General features: G+C 38.0%; 1 protein-coding gene across 1 annotated transcript; it reads left to right on the forward strand.

Annotated features, from left to right (window-relative positions):
• The first annotated feature begins 5,725 nt into the window (after positions 1-5,725).
• LOC145675165 (peptide transporter family 1-like) lies at positions 5,726-6,808 on the forward strand. Its single transcript, XM_081745537.1, has one exon. It carries the CDS (start codon positions 5,726-5,728, stop codon positions 6,806-6,808), a length of 1,083 nt encoding a protein of 360 aa, XP_081601663.1.
• Positions 6,809-17,599: the final 10,791 nt, after the last annotated feature.

Here is a 17,599-nt window from a genome sequence, read left to right on the forward strand (position 1 = left end):
GTTTTCTGCAAATAAATTAAAATTAAATGTAGATAAAAGAAAATGTGTCTACTACAATTTCTCACGCAACATCACAGCAACTACCGCAGATATCCATGACTCATGAAGTATGTACATTTACTAATACCGTAAAATTTTTACGTATGTATCTAGATCATAAATTTTCATGGCAAGAACATGTAGACAAGCTAAGCAAAAAATTAGCTCAGAATATGTTCATAATACGAGCTCTAGTTCTAATACTGAATCTACAATCAATTTTGTCTCTGTACTATGCCATATTCTATTTTCATATTAAATACGGAATTGCCTTCTGGGGGTCTTCGCCAAAACTTCAAAATTTTTTCAAACAACAAAATGTGTCATAAGAATCATTACAAAATCACCGAAACGCACCAGCTGTAGGAAACTATTTGAACCATTTGAATATAATGATAGTTCCTTCTTTGTACATATTTAAAGCTATCTTACACATGGAAGAGATAACTTATCTATTGTGTATCGTAGAATATCTAAACATAGAAAATCACGTATTTATATGGGTGTGAAACTGTATTATAAGCTACCTGGTTACGTAGAAAATACTCATGAAAAGACCTTCTTTGTCAACTTACTGTTATTAAACTGCTATTAAATAACATTTTATACAGTAGAGGAATACCTTAGCAGCTCATTGTGAAACTTCGAAAAATAATTAAATCCCTATTGTATATATCAAATGGTAAATACAAACATGCATGAATATATATATATATATATATATATATATATATATATATATAAAGTAACTAGTAAATAAAATAGTAAATTAGTCCATATATATTATTGTTATATAGATTGTAAAGTTGGTTTGGCCTTGTTAAAGAAGAGCATTGTATTTGTTCTAAGTACTGTATATATTATATATACTGACAAATTCTATACCATTTTGTGCAAATGTACATGTAATATGGTCTACAGAATGATCAATGAATCTAATTTAATCTAATCTACATCCCAGTACGGGTTATTCTGAATACTAGGAATCGTGGAGCTGGTGTTTCTTAATACTCCAGACTTTCCGCTGACACATTCTGTATTTACTGCTATCAAGACTTACCTTTTGCCTGCTTTGGACCAGGGTTGTGAAAACGTAGAGCTTTTAAAAAGAAATCCAGTCCAGTGGAATTTATTAAATTGTGTATATTCAAAGCCATATTTCTACTTAAAATACCATCTAAGCATATATGTTCTACTGTACACATGAAACTATGGAATTTCGTTATGTTACCACGGATTCCTAGTTCGATCCCAGCTTCCGCCAAGTGCGCTTTGTGGTGGACAAGCATCGTGTTTATGAGTATTCTCGGGATTCTTCCGTTCCGTACCACTTTCGTTATGCCACCATTATTATCCATATGATCACAGTCTCTCTTACCCTTGACGCATAATCATGAGACATTGAACTGAACTTAAAAATAACGAAAAAGAAAGAAAAAATGATGCACAAGGAATCCGTGAAGTCCCATACACGTTTTCACCATTGAACTCGCTTATATTTCGATTTCTAGAAAGAAGAAGGTACACAATTTTCTACAGTAACAAAGAGGTGAATAATTTTATGTAGTACAGAATAGAAATAAAATCCCCTCTTACACTTATGATTCAAATAATCCCTGAGCCAGCCGTCCTGAGTTTCACTCAAAACTGGGCAAATACTGGAATAGTACCTCAACGTTCAGGAGCCAGAGATAAAAAAATGGCTTTATTGAATGGATGTTGTTTCTCTAAAATAAAGTCCTTTTTTAGAAGTGAAATGTTGGAAATGGCGTGCTGCCATGTTTATGTTCCATATTATATTTCTGGCCTGAATTTTTAACCTCCTTCTCCCTTAGAATAATTCTTTTAAAGAATGTTACATGATAATATCCCAGCTTGAGGAAGGTACAAACTATGTTCTAAAACTTATTTCAAACTATCACAATATTACGAGCGGTGATTATATTAAATGAGATAAAGCAGAAAGACTATCACTCACCGCAAAAAATATGTAGCAGAATTTTCTTCTACATGCAACAGATAGTACTGTCGGTAGATGCAACTTCCTTCTTCAGTCTGTGGTAGACTTCAAAAAGGACTTATTTCAAAAGAACGCGATCACAAACAATAGACATCGTCGGTTTCAATATGAAGAAAGAAATAGTAGAAAACACCATCTATGTTCCCTCAAAATTGAAATTTTCAAAAACAGGAAGTGACGTGTCCCCTTATTTTTAGTGAGGTGTTTATATACCGAATTTCATCTTCCTAACTTGACGTGCTCACGAGATACTGTAATTTTGGCTGAAATGTGAACATCCTTTACTTCCATTACGATGCGCACTTTAATCAAAGTAACACAATAAATAAATAAATAAATAAATAATGAACTATATTCCAAACTTAATTTCAAACTGTTCAACCGTTTCTCCGTGATGTGATTACAAACAACAGGCATCATCGCTTTCAATGGAAATAAAGGAATTATGGAAAATCACCTCCTCTCCTTAAAATGAAAATTTTAAAAAATGTTGCAACACATGCCAACTTATTTTTAATTAGGAGTTTCATTTTCCCTCAACTTGGCGGGCTCGTGACCTTTTTTTTTTTTTTTTTTTTTTACATGAATTTCGAACTTCCTGTACTCTTTCTCTTAGAATGCATCCTTGAATCAAAGTATTATAAAAAACCCAACTCACGGTAGTACTAATTATTGTATGTTCAAAAATTCATTTCAAACTGCTTAACCGTTTTCCCGTGTGATGTGATCAGAAACAACAGGCAACATCGTTTTCAAATTATAGAAAATGCTTCCTTGCCCACTTTAAATGGAAACTCTCAAAAATACTGCGACACCGCTACACTTACTTTTAATGGGAATTTACATAAAAAAATTTCATGTTCCTAACTTGACAGAATTATGAGATACACTAAGATTTTAGCATAGATTTGGATCCTCCTCTCCCCTATTGAACAGGGATTTCAGTCAAAGTAACCCTAGTTCGAGGTACGTGATAACTGCAACCAAAAATTCGTTCCGTATTCCGTATCCCCGTGTTGCGCGCACAAACAAGATTATTTTCATTTTTGTATAATAGATTACGGTTGAACAGTGTTACAGCTAATTTGATCGAGTGCAAACAGAATTCATTATGAATGATTCCCAAACCTTTTTTTGTTTTTAATGGTATTTTGTTTTGGTGGTAAATATATATTTTAAGCCAATTTTGAAACTAGAAATACACTAAGAAGTACGATTTAAAAAAGTAATTATAATCATATTAAGATTATTGTTTCAATCCAAGTTTTGAAGTATATTTTTGAGGTGGGCTTTTTTGGGTTTTATTGTGTTTTTATGTGGATTCCCCCCCCCCAAAAAAATACTTGGGGATTTCGGGCTGTGAAAAATTCCAACAACCCTGCTTTGGGCTCATCTTTAATCAGAGTGTATCGGAGAATTTTGTTCTAAGCATGTCTTGAAATTATACCCTGTAGGAAATCTCTTGCACATACTTTGCACTTTACTAAAATATGCATTTTTGGAAAACATGTGTATAATTCTATTACACTGATATGAACCACCACTCTACAGTTTCTCGTGAACGAAATTACGCGTGTTGTAGTAGCTTTTCCTCACTTTTGGGCAGTCCTAGCGGTGAAACTAAGCACTTTTTCCCATAGTTCCATATGAACTTTTTATTAACTTGGCGTTAGGAATCACCTTCCATACGTAGACAATCTTGCTTTGGAAAACCCTGTATGTTTACGAATGAAAGAATAAAGTTGGTTTAACCGCCATCTTTGATCATCATATGTGATTTTAATAATGGTAATAGTATACATGAGAACGTCGTGATCTGCGTTTCTTTTGTGTTCTATTACCACTTCTACATGAAATACCATAAATTTTCTACGTAGTGCAATAGTAAGAAGTATCCATGTGCACAAGACATGCGATATGCGTTATATTCCCCCCCACACACATAGTCATAGATAAAGTACAAGGGCATACACATGCAGATATAAAGTACAGGTACGTTCTTTTTTATTTTCGTAAAAGTCGATAAGTAAATCAAAGTCACTTTGTTACCCCCTTGGTACGTTCGTAGATACTCAATGAATAATCCCTAAAAGTATGAGCGTCCAGCTCCTTCGGGAACTGACGCGGCTTTACGTATACTATATCCTTTATAATTTTTACATTGAACTTACAAAATTTCAACATAATTATTTATAAAAAATATATTCAGTGATGTAGGTGACTGAAATCCAGGTTTGCACATGAAGAAATATCAATTGAGTTTGGAAGAAAGAAAAAAAGAGCTCTAAACAACGTACTTATTTTATTTATGATAAACATCTTTCTGTATTTCTGACTTATTAAGCAACACTCCACACTTCAAATGAAGATCCACAATCTAAAGCTCTCGTGGATGTTGATGTGTACAAAAGGGATTCAGTTACACTTAGAAAAGTGTCATGTACCAATGAGAAAAATAAGTTACGAAGAGATGTAGCAATATTTACTGAATAAGACAAACTTCATTCTTCTGAAATGACTGAGCATATATCTAGAGAAATTCCGAAAACTTATTATCATAAAAATGATAAAGGATTGCGCCCTAGAATTCTTGTTTATCCAGTAAATCCCAATACAGATCAATTTGAACTTCATCTGAAAGGACAACGTCCGAATGTGGAAACACAGACAACTAGTTTTCCCGATGAAATCACTTCAGCCGGTTCCAATGAATACTCATACTACCAAGGAAGATATAATACTGAAGATCGGATTACAGAAGCGTTGCTCTATATATATCTTTCAAACCTTCTGTCTACTAGTACTACAATATCACTACATTACCGAATGACTGCATCCAGGAGTTTGGAAAAATCGACCTATCTTAAACCTAGTAATATTAAAAACCTTTTGAAATATGGTATTTCAATATTTGCATTACCAATTCTACAGAAGTGTTATGGATTGTATGGTATAATGTATATTTGCACTCTTATACAATTAGTTAGTATTCTTATATGGATCTGTAGTAATCTTTCGTTTCTTAAGAATTTCCAAGGGTATATCGTGGACTTCACATTCTTTATCACAACACCGGCTTCAGGAATTTTTGATGTATGCTTAATACCCTTTGGAGCACTTGTTTTCTATGACCCTAGAAGTCAGAGAGAATTAATAAAGTACGTATCAAAGATGTATATGCTTAACAATTTAGTGGCAGCGATACTTTACCCTCTAACTTCCTGGTTAAAAACTGATGCTGTTTGTATTGGTAATAGTGAATATTGTGTAAGTGATATCATAGGAACTGTAAGTGGTTTCCTTCTAATGTTATGTTTCAGAACTGGAGAGAAAACGTACACAACGGTGGAACCACACAATAAAATTTTCAGAGCATGTAGATGTCTACTCACTGCCACGTACAAAAAACTTAAAATCGGACATATAAGAGAAAATTGGGTGTTATACGCGTATGCCGACAACAAATATCCTCCAACATTCATATCGGAAATTAACTCTACTCTGAAACTTTTGTTGGTTTTCATTCCTAGTATAATATATTTTGCTGTAAACAATAAGCTCAGAAATGAATTTCGCTCCCAAGCTTCTAAAATGAACGGGAATCTTAAAATTATATATATTCACCCAAAATACGTCAAACAGAGTGTTCCAATTTTTATATTAATTATGGCATATATTATTATTAAAAGAATATATCCTATTTTAGAGAAGCGTGATATACTAACTACTCCGCTGACAAAGATGGGAGTTGGTTTGTTCTTAATTATTCTTTCATGTTTTACATGCGGAGTTCTGGAAATTTTCATTGAACCAACGTATAATGTAGTGCCCACATCTAGCAAAGCTCACTTAAGAATATTCAATGGAATGCCTTGTAAACTTAGTTTGGGTGATAAAGTTCTTAACCCGTTGGATGTTTGGGTAAATTATGATGCTGATTTGAATACAACATTTGAAATTAATGTGCTTGATAATTGTAGCCAAACGTTTTCTCTACGACAAAACATTTCAACTTTTACGGTTAATGCTCGAAAGAATGCAGCTCTATCCTACGTTATCAGCATATCGAATCAAGAGTTAACTATTTTCGATACAGATTTTACTCCTGATGTAGGAAGACTTGATAGTGCACTTCCCACGATTTGTGTTATTCATAACGATTTATTATGTGCGACAAATAGTGACAATTGTGACGATGACAAGACGGTAGAACTAAGTACGAAAGCTAATACGTATTATTATAAAGTCAGAGAACAAGTCAGGGCTGGCGAAGTTCATACATTAAAATCTAGTGGAACATATAAAGCAATTTTCGTCCCAAATCAGAAAACTAGACAGTTATTGGGAACTTACTCCTTAGACAGAGGAGGACTTTACACACTTCTTGTTTGTATCAGTTCAAACAGCACAACAGCTAATTTGCACCAAATAGTACCACCGATTTCTGTAAATATGCTTTGGCAGATTCCACAATTGGTATTATTTGCTGCAGCCGATGTAATGTTTTATGTTGCTGGTTCAGAACTTTCTTTCAGCCAAGCAAGACCACACTGGGAGCCATTCGTGCAAGCAGCTTGGGCTGCTAACATGGCACTAGGAAATATAATTCTATGGCCTTTCTCATATCTTCCTATTGGAGATAAACATTCCTTAAAGTTCTTTCTTTATGGTGATTTATTAGCAATTGATTTCATCTTGTTTCTTTATCTATCCTATAATTATACGTATATTCAAGATATAATGGAGTAACGTTCAGATTTATAAATTGAGGATGCTCATTTAGTTTTACAGAATATGTAAATATTGCGAACTTTTAAAAAAACATTAAAATTGTACACACTAGATAATCAAGTATTCTAAAAATTCTTTTTAGTTGAGTGACATGTCATTGAGATATATGACGTACTTATACGTCATTAAGCAAACGTATTACATATTAGGCAACAAAGATTAATTAATAAAAAGGTGGGGAAATGTTTCAATTTTAGATTCCCTTATTTTGTAAGTACTTAGATACTGAAAACTTACAATGCAAATTATCAATTTTATGTTTTAGTGTAAGAAAAATTAGAAATATTTAGCTTCATTTTTTAAAAAAGGAAGTTGTCTTCATTTGATGTAAAATTTTTGTTATTTTCATTACCATTGGGTCTGAGTTATACTTACGTTAAGTTCGTTAGTACAAATATGTATTCAATAAATGTACCAAAAAGAATATTTTTTAATTACTTTCTTTATCAAAAAATCCAATATATTTCAGGCAAAACTTTTGTTATAGGCCTTATTTCTGGAAAACTACAAAAAATGTAGCCAAACCCAAACTATCACTTAACTTAGTATGATGTGCTTATTCCGTAAAAGATACGAAAACTCGATTTAGCGGCCGTTCGAAAATTTTGGGACTCCTGATCCAAAAATACATCAAAAGATCCAATATATGTCAATCAAAACTTTTATTGTACGCCTTATGTCTGGAGAATTACATATAGTGTAACCAAACCCAAACTATCACTTAACTCAGTATGATGTGCTTATTCCTATTTAAAAAAAAAACAAACGAAAACTCGATTTAGGAGCCGTTCAAAAATTTTGTGGCCCGTAATCCAAAAACTAATTATTGGCTAAGATCGCAATCTTTTGATGCAATTTTTTGGATCATTCCTAAATTTCTTGTTTATTTGACATTTAAGTTGTGTAAGGTATCGTTTAGGACCAAGTTTTCCCCTTACGTAAGATTAGTTTTCTCTCTGGGAATTAAATCTAAGGTACGCTAGTTGCATTGGACTTTCGTGTCTCTTTTTAGCATCAAGGTTATATGCCACGTGATCTCCGAGTTTAAGGTATAATTAAATGCTTTTTCACAGATCGAACCCGGGACTTCCGTGCACCAAAGACATGTGATCACAGATTATGACCATCTGGCAGGTCATAGGCCTATGTGTAACTATTAATGACTTTTACATTGCAATGTTTATCTAAATACCCTTTCAGTGTGATTGGGCAGTAGAAACATAGATAATTAATGTTTCGACCCTTGGTCGGCCATAGATTATATGTGAAGTCACTGAAGGCTTCAACAATAGTTTTAAATGTTACTGCATGCCTTTGTTTAAACCATAGATGAAGTTATACTTTAGAATCCATACGTAAAGAGTAAATATAATTCTAATGTCTCAGTATATCTTTAAATTATTAAATAATATCATCATTTATTCGTACAGCATTATTCATTCACATAGAAAAAATGTCATGACTAGAGTGTGAATTTTTGCATATTTGCATGTTCTTTTTTTATATATGATATCGATATGTTTACATGGTTAATATTTGTTTTAGGTGTCTAGAAGTCTAAATGCGAAGTTTTATTGTTCATATACAGATGGTGATCAGAAAAATGGAAACACCTGAACGAAATTGCAACTTACCAGATTAATATGGTGTCTGGCCACCTTTCACCTTCAGAACAGCCTTGATGCGACGTGGGATGGAGGCATAGAGGTCGTGAATGGTAGCAAGTGGAATTTTACACCATTCCTCGTGCAGGGCATCGGCCAGTTCTGTGGGAGAGGATGGAAGTGGAAATCGTCGCCGGAGTCGTGTTTCCAAGACGGACCACAGATGTTCAATTATGTTGAGATCTGGGGATTGGGCGGGCCAGGGGAAGTGTTGAACTTCATCCCGATGTCCCTCAAACCACGCTGCAACAACGCCAGCTGTGTGAATGGGCGCATTATCATCCTGGAAGATGGCGTCATTGTCCGGGAACAACATCCGGACCATAGGATGCAAGTGGTCTCCTAAAATTGCGACATAATCGTTGCCAGTGATTCGTCCGCTAAGTGTGACCACAGGACCCAATGAAAACCATGATATGTTGGCCCACAGCATCACCGAGCCGCCGCCATATTTCATAGTTGGGCGGAGACACTGCAGATCATAAGCTTCTTTGGGCGTTCTCCACACATAAACACAGCCCGTGGTTGGGAATAGGGTGAGGGATGACTCATCCGAACCATATCCCACGTTTCCAGTCCTTAACGGCCCAAGTTGCATGGTCGCGGCACAATTTGCGGCGTGCGAAAGCGTTATGGTCCCTGATGAGCGGTTTTGCCCGTGCAACACGACCCCGTAAGTTGATGTTATGTAATTCGTGGCGGACTGTGACTGTCGAAACAGGGTGGGGAGGTGCTGATTGAGTTCCTCCGTCACTTGCTAGGCAGTGGCTCGACGGTTCTGCGTGACAATGCGCTTTAATACCCGGCGTGACCTGTCACTCATGATTTTCTTCCGCCCACTGTTCCGCTTCCCCGATGTGGTTCTCCCGTGTGTTGTGTAGGCCGTCATCACCTTCGATACTATCCCACGCGACACACCTAACACAGTAGCCACTGCCGTCACACTCACTCCATATAACCGCGCACCAACAATTTGCCCTTTTTGAAAATCTGAAAGGTCTCCCATTTTACACTACCTCCGTCTGCTGCAGCCACTGGACACTGCTGTTCTACTGCGTCTGACATAGTATGGAGACCGACCTAACACACCACCACCAGCGGTCCGGCGCTGCGGGCACCACGACACCACTGCCAACCCATACATCTGACGTGTTGCCAACTACAGGTGTTTCCATTTTTCTGATCACCATCTGTAATTGCATATTATGGTGAATAATGCATATTGAAGACGTTATTGCATATATATGCATATTTAGGAAAAATGACTAGTGTATGGTTACTTGACTAGAGATTTTCATATTTAATATGTAACTTTTAGGCTTCTTTCACATTATCCGGCGATTTGCCGGATCCGTTTCCGACAGTTTGCCGGATGAGAAGTGTACCCTTTTATATTATCCGGCGCTTTGCCGTGGATGAAAAATATGCGAGCAGGGTTGCTGTGCAACTGAAGAAACAAAACCTTGTGACTCTTGTCATGTTGTGGTAGTTGCAATGGACACACTGAGAAAAATAAATGGTAACCTAGTGGGGGTTAATGGACAATTTAGCTGCTAGAACCAGTTAATAATTTGTAACAACCCTTCTGAGACAAAAAAGGTTAATTTTACGAGGTCGCCGGTAATCAATCAAGAAAGGTTACTAGAAAATGTGTAGAAACAATCCAGTGTTTGGTTGCTATTAACCTATAAAATAGGTTAGAAGAAGGTAACCAATTCAAGAAGGTTAATTTAATTTAAAACACTGTGTTGTTATCAACCGATTTTCACACAAGGCAAATTTAACCCTCCGAAACTTGTTTACTGGTAACACTGCAATACTAGAAGTACAAACAGCAAGGTCGCCATTTGCAATTTTAAGAACGAAAAGTTTTAAGAAGTATGAATACATCCGAAGGAATAGGAAAACAGTTATTAAAATATGGATTCTACATAAATTAATAGAGAAATGTGAAGGAAAGTTTATTTACGGAGGTTTATGCATATTCTGAGATTTAAATGAATAAAATTTTATGTGACATGTTTCTAGTACAAATATCCACACTAGATGGTAGCACTACTAGTTATGTAATTGTCGTCAAATAATTCACACACTCGTAACAATAATTTTGTAATGTGTTCAGGAAACATAATGCGTTTTACGTTGCTTTACGGTACAAATATCAAAATCCTTTTACGTCTTTGCTTATAGGGAAGAGTATCACCCAAACAAATTCTCACTGTTAGTTGTTAAATACTTGTGCTATTGGTGGCTTATAAGGTTAGGGTGTTATCGAACTGGCCACCTGGAATCTCTAACCAGGTAAAAAAATAGGGTATTCGTAGCTGGCGAAGAAAAATAACCAAGTCACTTAGGCATTCCATCCCCATTGGTTTATTTTAGTCGCGATCTTCGTATATACGGTTGGATTACTTACCTCCTAGAGGTGAAGGAAACAACCGTCGAATTATATTGAATACCTCCACGGAGGTTAACGCACCAAATTGATCTATTCTGTCGACGATTTGTTGCTATTCCTCTTGGTTTAACGATTTATTTTGGTACTCTCCTCTTCGGAGGTAGAGATAACTGAAGGAAGACAATAGTTGACGACTTTGGCACTTATACCGGCGAAAGATTAGTAGTGCTTCCTCTTCGGAGGAAAAGCACCTTCTCAAATTAAAACTTAGAGCACTGCTCTAAGATCATATCATTTATTGGGAACGCCATTACCCTTCTTGTAAGCTGGCGCCATCCCCCACTCTAACAATAAAGATGCTTTCTCAGAAAACACCGATCAAACCAGAGAAAAAAGCCCAATCTACCAAAATTCCCGGTACCAGGGGCAAACTAATAAGAGCGACATATAAACCGGAAGACTTCCTTCTGCCTTTAGGTAAAAAGGGCCAAACAACCACACCAGCAAAGCTGAAAATGAAAACACCTGCACCTATGCAGTCAAGAAACTCACAGCCATCAACTTCAAATAAGCCTGAAGACATGGATTTCACAGTAGTGGGAACACTAAAACGACGTAGGTCTTCTTTGGAAAATCTCAACAAGGCAGAAAAACTAATCAATAAAACCCCAGAATTTCCACCTCTTCCCACTAGTAATAAGTTCGATGTTCTGTCATCGGAACAAATGGACAATCCTAGTTCCAGTAACAACACTCCACCGCCTAACAAGCCCTCCAGTTTCAAGCCGCCTCCGATTTTCATATACGGGATTACCAACACGTATACCTTTATAAAGACCCTGTCACGTGCATTGAAGGAGCCTCCCTTAGCACAGCCCAACAAAGAGCGCATTCGGCTTCAAGCGGCGAACAAAGACGATTATAACTCTATTAAGACTTATTGTGAACAAACGAAGACTCAATATGCCACAGGAGTAGCCAAAACTGAAAGGCCCATTAAGGTAGTTGTTCGAAAACTCCCTATTGATACAGAATTAGATGACCTGAAAGAAGATCTTATCAGATTGGGCTACAAACCGACAAGCATCCATCAAATGTCCCGCAAAAGTAAGACGGATGGCCAGAAAATACTAATGCCATTATTCTTGGTTGCTTTGGAGAGAACTGCAGCTGTTAAAGAGATCTATGCAATTAACAACTTACTACATTACAAGGTCCAAATCGAACCCTATAAACCTCCCTCAGTGCTACAATGTTATAGGTGCCAACGTTTGGGGCATTCGCAAGATACCTGCCAGGCCCATCCTCGGTGTCTCAAATGTGGGCAACTGCATTTTACTCAATCTTGCAGTAAACCAGATACATCCACACCCGCCACTTGTGCAAACTGTCAAGGAGATCACCCGGCAAATTACCGCGGTTGCCCGGTATTTAAATCTTACTCTGAGGCTCTAAAATTGCCGGCACAGCAGCCGAAGAAACATCCAGATAAAACCAAGAAAAGTTCCCACGATCCATCAGATCAGGAAATTCCCACTATTGTCAATGTCCAACCTGTGGCTACGGATGGTGCTGATGGTAAAGCTTCCACTTCATCCCACACCGACTCAGCTTCTACTCAACAACACGAGAGCCCTAATGAAGACCTGGATATAAAGTCCGTTCTTTCATTCCTCAAGGGCTTGCATTTCCGCAAAATAATAACACACATAAAACGTGGTATTACACGTTTCCGACAAGCTGCAGACTCAGCTTCCAAGGCTGCAGCAGTCATCGAAACAATAGCGGAAATGGTTGACGATGGCTGTTTCTAAATCCAGCGTCCTACAACACACACTTGTCCTCGCTACGTGGAATGCAGATGGTCTAGAGGGGCAGAAACAAATGCTGATTAGATTTCTCACACAACACAGAGTTGATGTCATGTTTATACAAGAAACACACTTTACAGCTCGGATCACTACTTGGAGACTACCAAATTACATTGTGTACCGACAGGATAGAGAGGGCAGACAGAAAGGAGGATTACTACTTATCATCAAAAAGGCATTCCCAGTCAAGTTGATTCCAATACCACCCCTACTTACTTTGGAGGCACTTGCTGTTCAATTAATAACTCCAGGTGTTCCATTAATATTGGTTACCGGGTACAGGTCCCCGGCCACACAACTAGAGCCCACAGACTTCGATGTCATTTCTAACCTAGGGCCAAAAGTCATCTTAGCTGGAGATCTCAATGCTAAACATGGAGAATGGAACTCGATTACTCCAAACACTGCTGGAGATGATTTACATGAATATCTACTTACCTCCAACTTCATCATCAGTGCTCCACCTGACCCAACTCATTATCCAAAATTCGGCGGACAACCCGATGTTCTTGACGTCGCTCTTTGCAAAGATGTATCATTTAGTGTTCATCCTTACGTCATTTCGGATTTAGATTCTGACCACGATCCAGTCATTTTTCACGTCTCGCACCGCAGCATCGCTCATTCTGCCCCTATCTTCAAGCAAATAGAAACTGACTGGCATCTTTTCAAACAAGAACTGAACACTATGATCGATCTACGAGATCGGCCCGCCACCATTGAGGACATCGACCAAGCGGTCTCTCACATCACGTTAGCACTTCGCACAGCAGAGGCAGCGAGCTCCATCTCCATAATCTCTCCAACGCAAACCGGGCAATGTGACAGTTTCCACATACAACTCTATATTCATCTAAAACGTTGGGCTAGACGTCGATGGCAGCACACACTACATCCAGCATATAAAACGCTGTGGAACAAACTGCGTGCAAAGCTCAAGTTGCTGACAACGCGACAAAATCAACAATACTGGGAAGACACTTTTCAAAATGTCACAGTAAATGACCGTAAAATTTGGGCATACTCCAAATCATTCCAACGAGCTACAAATGCTTCCAAAGCTAGACTCATACAAGGACCTCAAGGTCTGACACAAGATCCTCAGACGCAAGCGAACATTTTTGCTGACTCTCTAGAAGAACAGTTTCAGCCTAACAGAGCACGCCTCGATCCCTACCTCAAACAACACATCCGAACCACACTATATAGCATAAGGACACAAAACCCAACACATGACATCACCATAGTAACACCTCGGGAAATAGAAAAACATATCAAATGTCTGCCAGGAAAGACAGCATCTGGGCCCGATGGGATTCGATCTGAGATCCTTAAACATCCAACTAGAAAACTACTGGTCTTTTTAACCTATTTATTTAACGCCATATTTCAATTATGCTACTACCCCAAGACCTGGAAGGAAGCTCGTGTCATCACCATCCCCAAACCTGGAAAGAATCCACTGCTCCCGGAAAACTATAGACCGATAAGTCTTCTGTCGCACTTGAGTAAACTCTTTGAACGTGTGTTACTCTCGAGGCTGAAAGAACATGTAGTTAATAGAGATCTCCTACCTTTCCATTTGGGTTTCGTGCACAACATAGCACTACTACACAACTCGTCCGCGTAGTGGATCACTTAACAGCGGCTTTTAACAGGAAACAACACACTCTTGGAGTCTACCTAGATGTCTCAAAAGCCTTTGATAAAGTCTGGTTAGCAGGACTATTATATAAGTTATACACCCAAGGTTTTCCGGATCGTCTTCTACATTTACTTCGTTCATACCTCATTCACAGAAAATTTCATGTGTCTGTTGACGGTGTCAAATCCACGTCTAGATCTATCAAAGCAGGTGTTCCACAGGGTGCTGTACTTTCACCACTCTTATATAATCTCTACACGGCAGATCTCCCAACCTTACCGCATTGCTTTTTCGCAACATATGCTGATGATACTGCCTTTTTCACGACCAGTAGCTCACTTGCACAGTGTTACATCTACATGCAACGACAACTAAACGGTTTTCAGGAATGGGCAAGGCGTTGGAGGATTAAAATCAATCCAGACAAAAGCTGTGCTGTCATTCACAGTAAGAGACGCATCCGTGCTCCACGAAATTTAACCTATGAGAACGCTCGTATTCCTCATGCTATTCACGCCAAATATTTGGGTGTAACCTTAGACCGTGGTTTAACGTTCGCCGCTCACATCAGGGACATAAAACAAAGGGCCTTACGAAAAATTTCAGCGTTATACCCCATCTTTCGCTGCAGTTCACTTTCCCATGAGGTTCGAGCTCACATCTTCAAGATGATAGTCCTGTCTACAATCTCTTATGCATGCCCTGCCTGGCAACATGCTTCACCCAGTCATATACAAACACTCGAAACTGTACAAACTCGAGCTGGTCGTATAATCACTGGTCACGACAGATACACACGAAACAGTCAGATTCTGGAAGATTTAGAGCTACCCACTGTTAGAGAAGTTCTACGGCATTCGCACAGTAAGTTCTGGCGTACTTTACCCAGACATATTAATCCCGCCATAGCTAACATCGGCACTGAATGCACTCTCCGGAACGTCCATCGCACGCCACGTCTTTAATATCTTTCCAGAACTCGTAATGCACTCATAATCAGCTACTCTGCGACAGTTGCAGATGTAGACTTCCATCCATAACAAAACAATAGTAATTTCCAACTAACTACCAACATATCTTTATATATTTTTATACAGTCCTACTCATGGAGTCAGGGGCTTTGGCCCGTTACTCTGTACAAAACTACAACATTACCGTGACCGTGACCGTGACCGTGGTGTTATCCCAGGCATCCTCTAAATTTATTCCTCAGACCCCAATTACTTCCTATAGACCAAAGCTGCCTCCACAATATCTACCTTTAATACGCCGCTCCCGCCAGTTCTACCGAGATTTCACTCACACAGGAAACCTGGAATCGCTTCGGCAACATCGCCAATACCAACGGGCAGTCCATAATTACATCATTGCATACAAGACCAGAAACTGGATAAAAGCTTGCAATAATTAGGCATGGGCGCGAGACGCGAGAACGCGAGAAGTCTCGTCTCGTCTCGTCTCGCAAACGAGACGAGAACGCGAGACGAGACCTGATATCTTTTGCGAGACGAGAACGCGAGACGAGACCTGATATCTTTTGCGAGACGAGAACGCGAGACGAGACTTCAACAAGTCTCGCGCGAGAAGTCTCGCGAGACTTCTCGCGGTCTCGCATAGTTTACATTTGTGATATTGATATGGTATTCTTTTTCAAGTACCATCATACATATTGAAGAAAAGATAGTTAATAATGTCAGGATCGAGTTTTGTAATAAACAAGGGTGTACCGACAGTAGAGCGCCAGCAAAGAGAGTGATGACAAAAGAGCGACGACCAGGAGAGCGTTAACCAAAAGATCGACGGGTCAAAAGGCGACGCACAAAGAAAGCGACAGCCAGGAGAGCGACGGTCCAAAAGGGCGACGCACAGAGATCGATAAACTATGGATCAAATGCTTGAAACGTGGTCATAATTCAAAATCAGTAAAAATGGACAAAAAACTGCTATAATGAAGTTTTTGATCTTGTTAATTATCAATTTGACATCAAATTAAAAAAAATGGAGGACCAAATTTGGGAAAAGTAAAATTGGCGAACTGGACTTGGTACATTGGTGCATTTGACTTTGTTGATTACAAACTTACTATTTTGACATTAAAATTTAAAAATTCAAAATGGCGAATCCATATAGCGGACTGCGTCTGAAAAAGTTTGAGATTCGAGAGGGACAGATACTTTGTCTACTTCAATAGCTAGGACAGAGTCAACCTACCAGTCATTTATTAATTAAAATATAACTTAATGAAGTCATTTTAATTTTTCAGTTAAACAATTGTTCTTCTCCCCCTTATTTTTCGAAAGCTTAGTCCTCAACCATATACAGTCATTCCACCTGAAAGCGAAAAATCGAGCAAGACGGTCGATTATGTGAATGATAATAACCAGAAATATATATAAAGTTCTAAATATGGAACAAAAAGGCACAGTGGAATATTAACAAATTTTGATTCCAGCAAGAAATATGCTTCCTCCACAAGTGGTGAAAATTTCAATTCGTATTTCGACTTACTTCTGTCCCGGCATGTGTTTACGTGGCTGCACGTTCCTTAGCAGCTGTAAAATTCCACAAAAACATTCTTGTAAACAAAATCCGGGTGTAAAAAGGAATGCAATCACAAACGACAGTCGTGTTTTTCTGTTTTCGCTCCTTTTAGTAGACTCAGTTCACGATTGTTTGTAATTGCTTGCAAAATTTGATTTTGTTTGTAGCGGTTTCAGACCCTGGAATGCAGACAACACAACAATCTTGATGTAGCGTCGGAGCTTCAAAAGGCTGTAATGGTCACATCTGTTTTGGAGATTGATATGTATTGCTTTTTTTTCTTTCTCTCTCTCTTTCTTTCTTTCTTTCTTCTTCTTCTTCTTTTTTGAATTTAGGAGCAACAACAACAATATAAAGTGACAACATGAAAACAGATACTTTAGTGAGGCTCAGAAACACAAATTTGAGCGTTTTAGTCATTTCCGATCAGAAGTTAGAGGGGGCATAGCTCAGCATCCGTTCTCTATGCACTATATACTTTATACCACTAGCACTAATAGGAATTACAAACACAAAAGATAATTTTTTTCTATAGAAAGTACAGATGATACTTATTATTCTCTCAAAATTACGTTCCCTTTGACACAACAAATTTTTCAATATTTCTTCCGAAAATATAATTTTGGTTTA

Source organism: Thermobia domestica, chromosome 18 (assembly GCF_964235325.1).
Source record: "Thermobia domestica chromosome 18, izTheDome1.hap1.1, whole genome shotgun sequence".
NCBI classification, from domain to species: Eukaryota; Metazoa; Arthropoda; class Insecta; order Zygentoma; family Lepismatidae; genus Thermobia; species Thermobia domestica.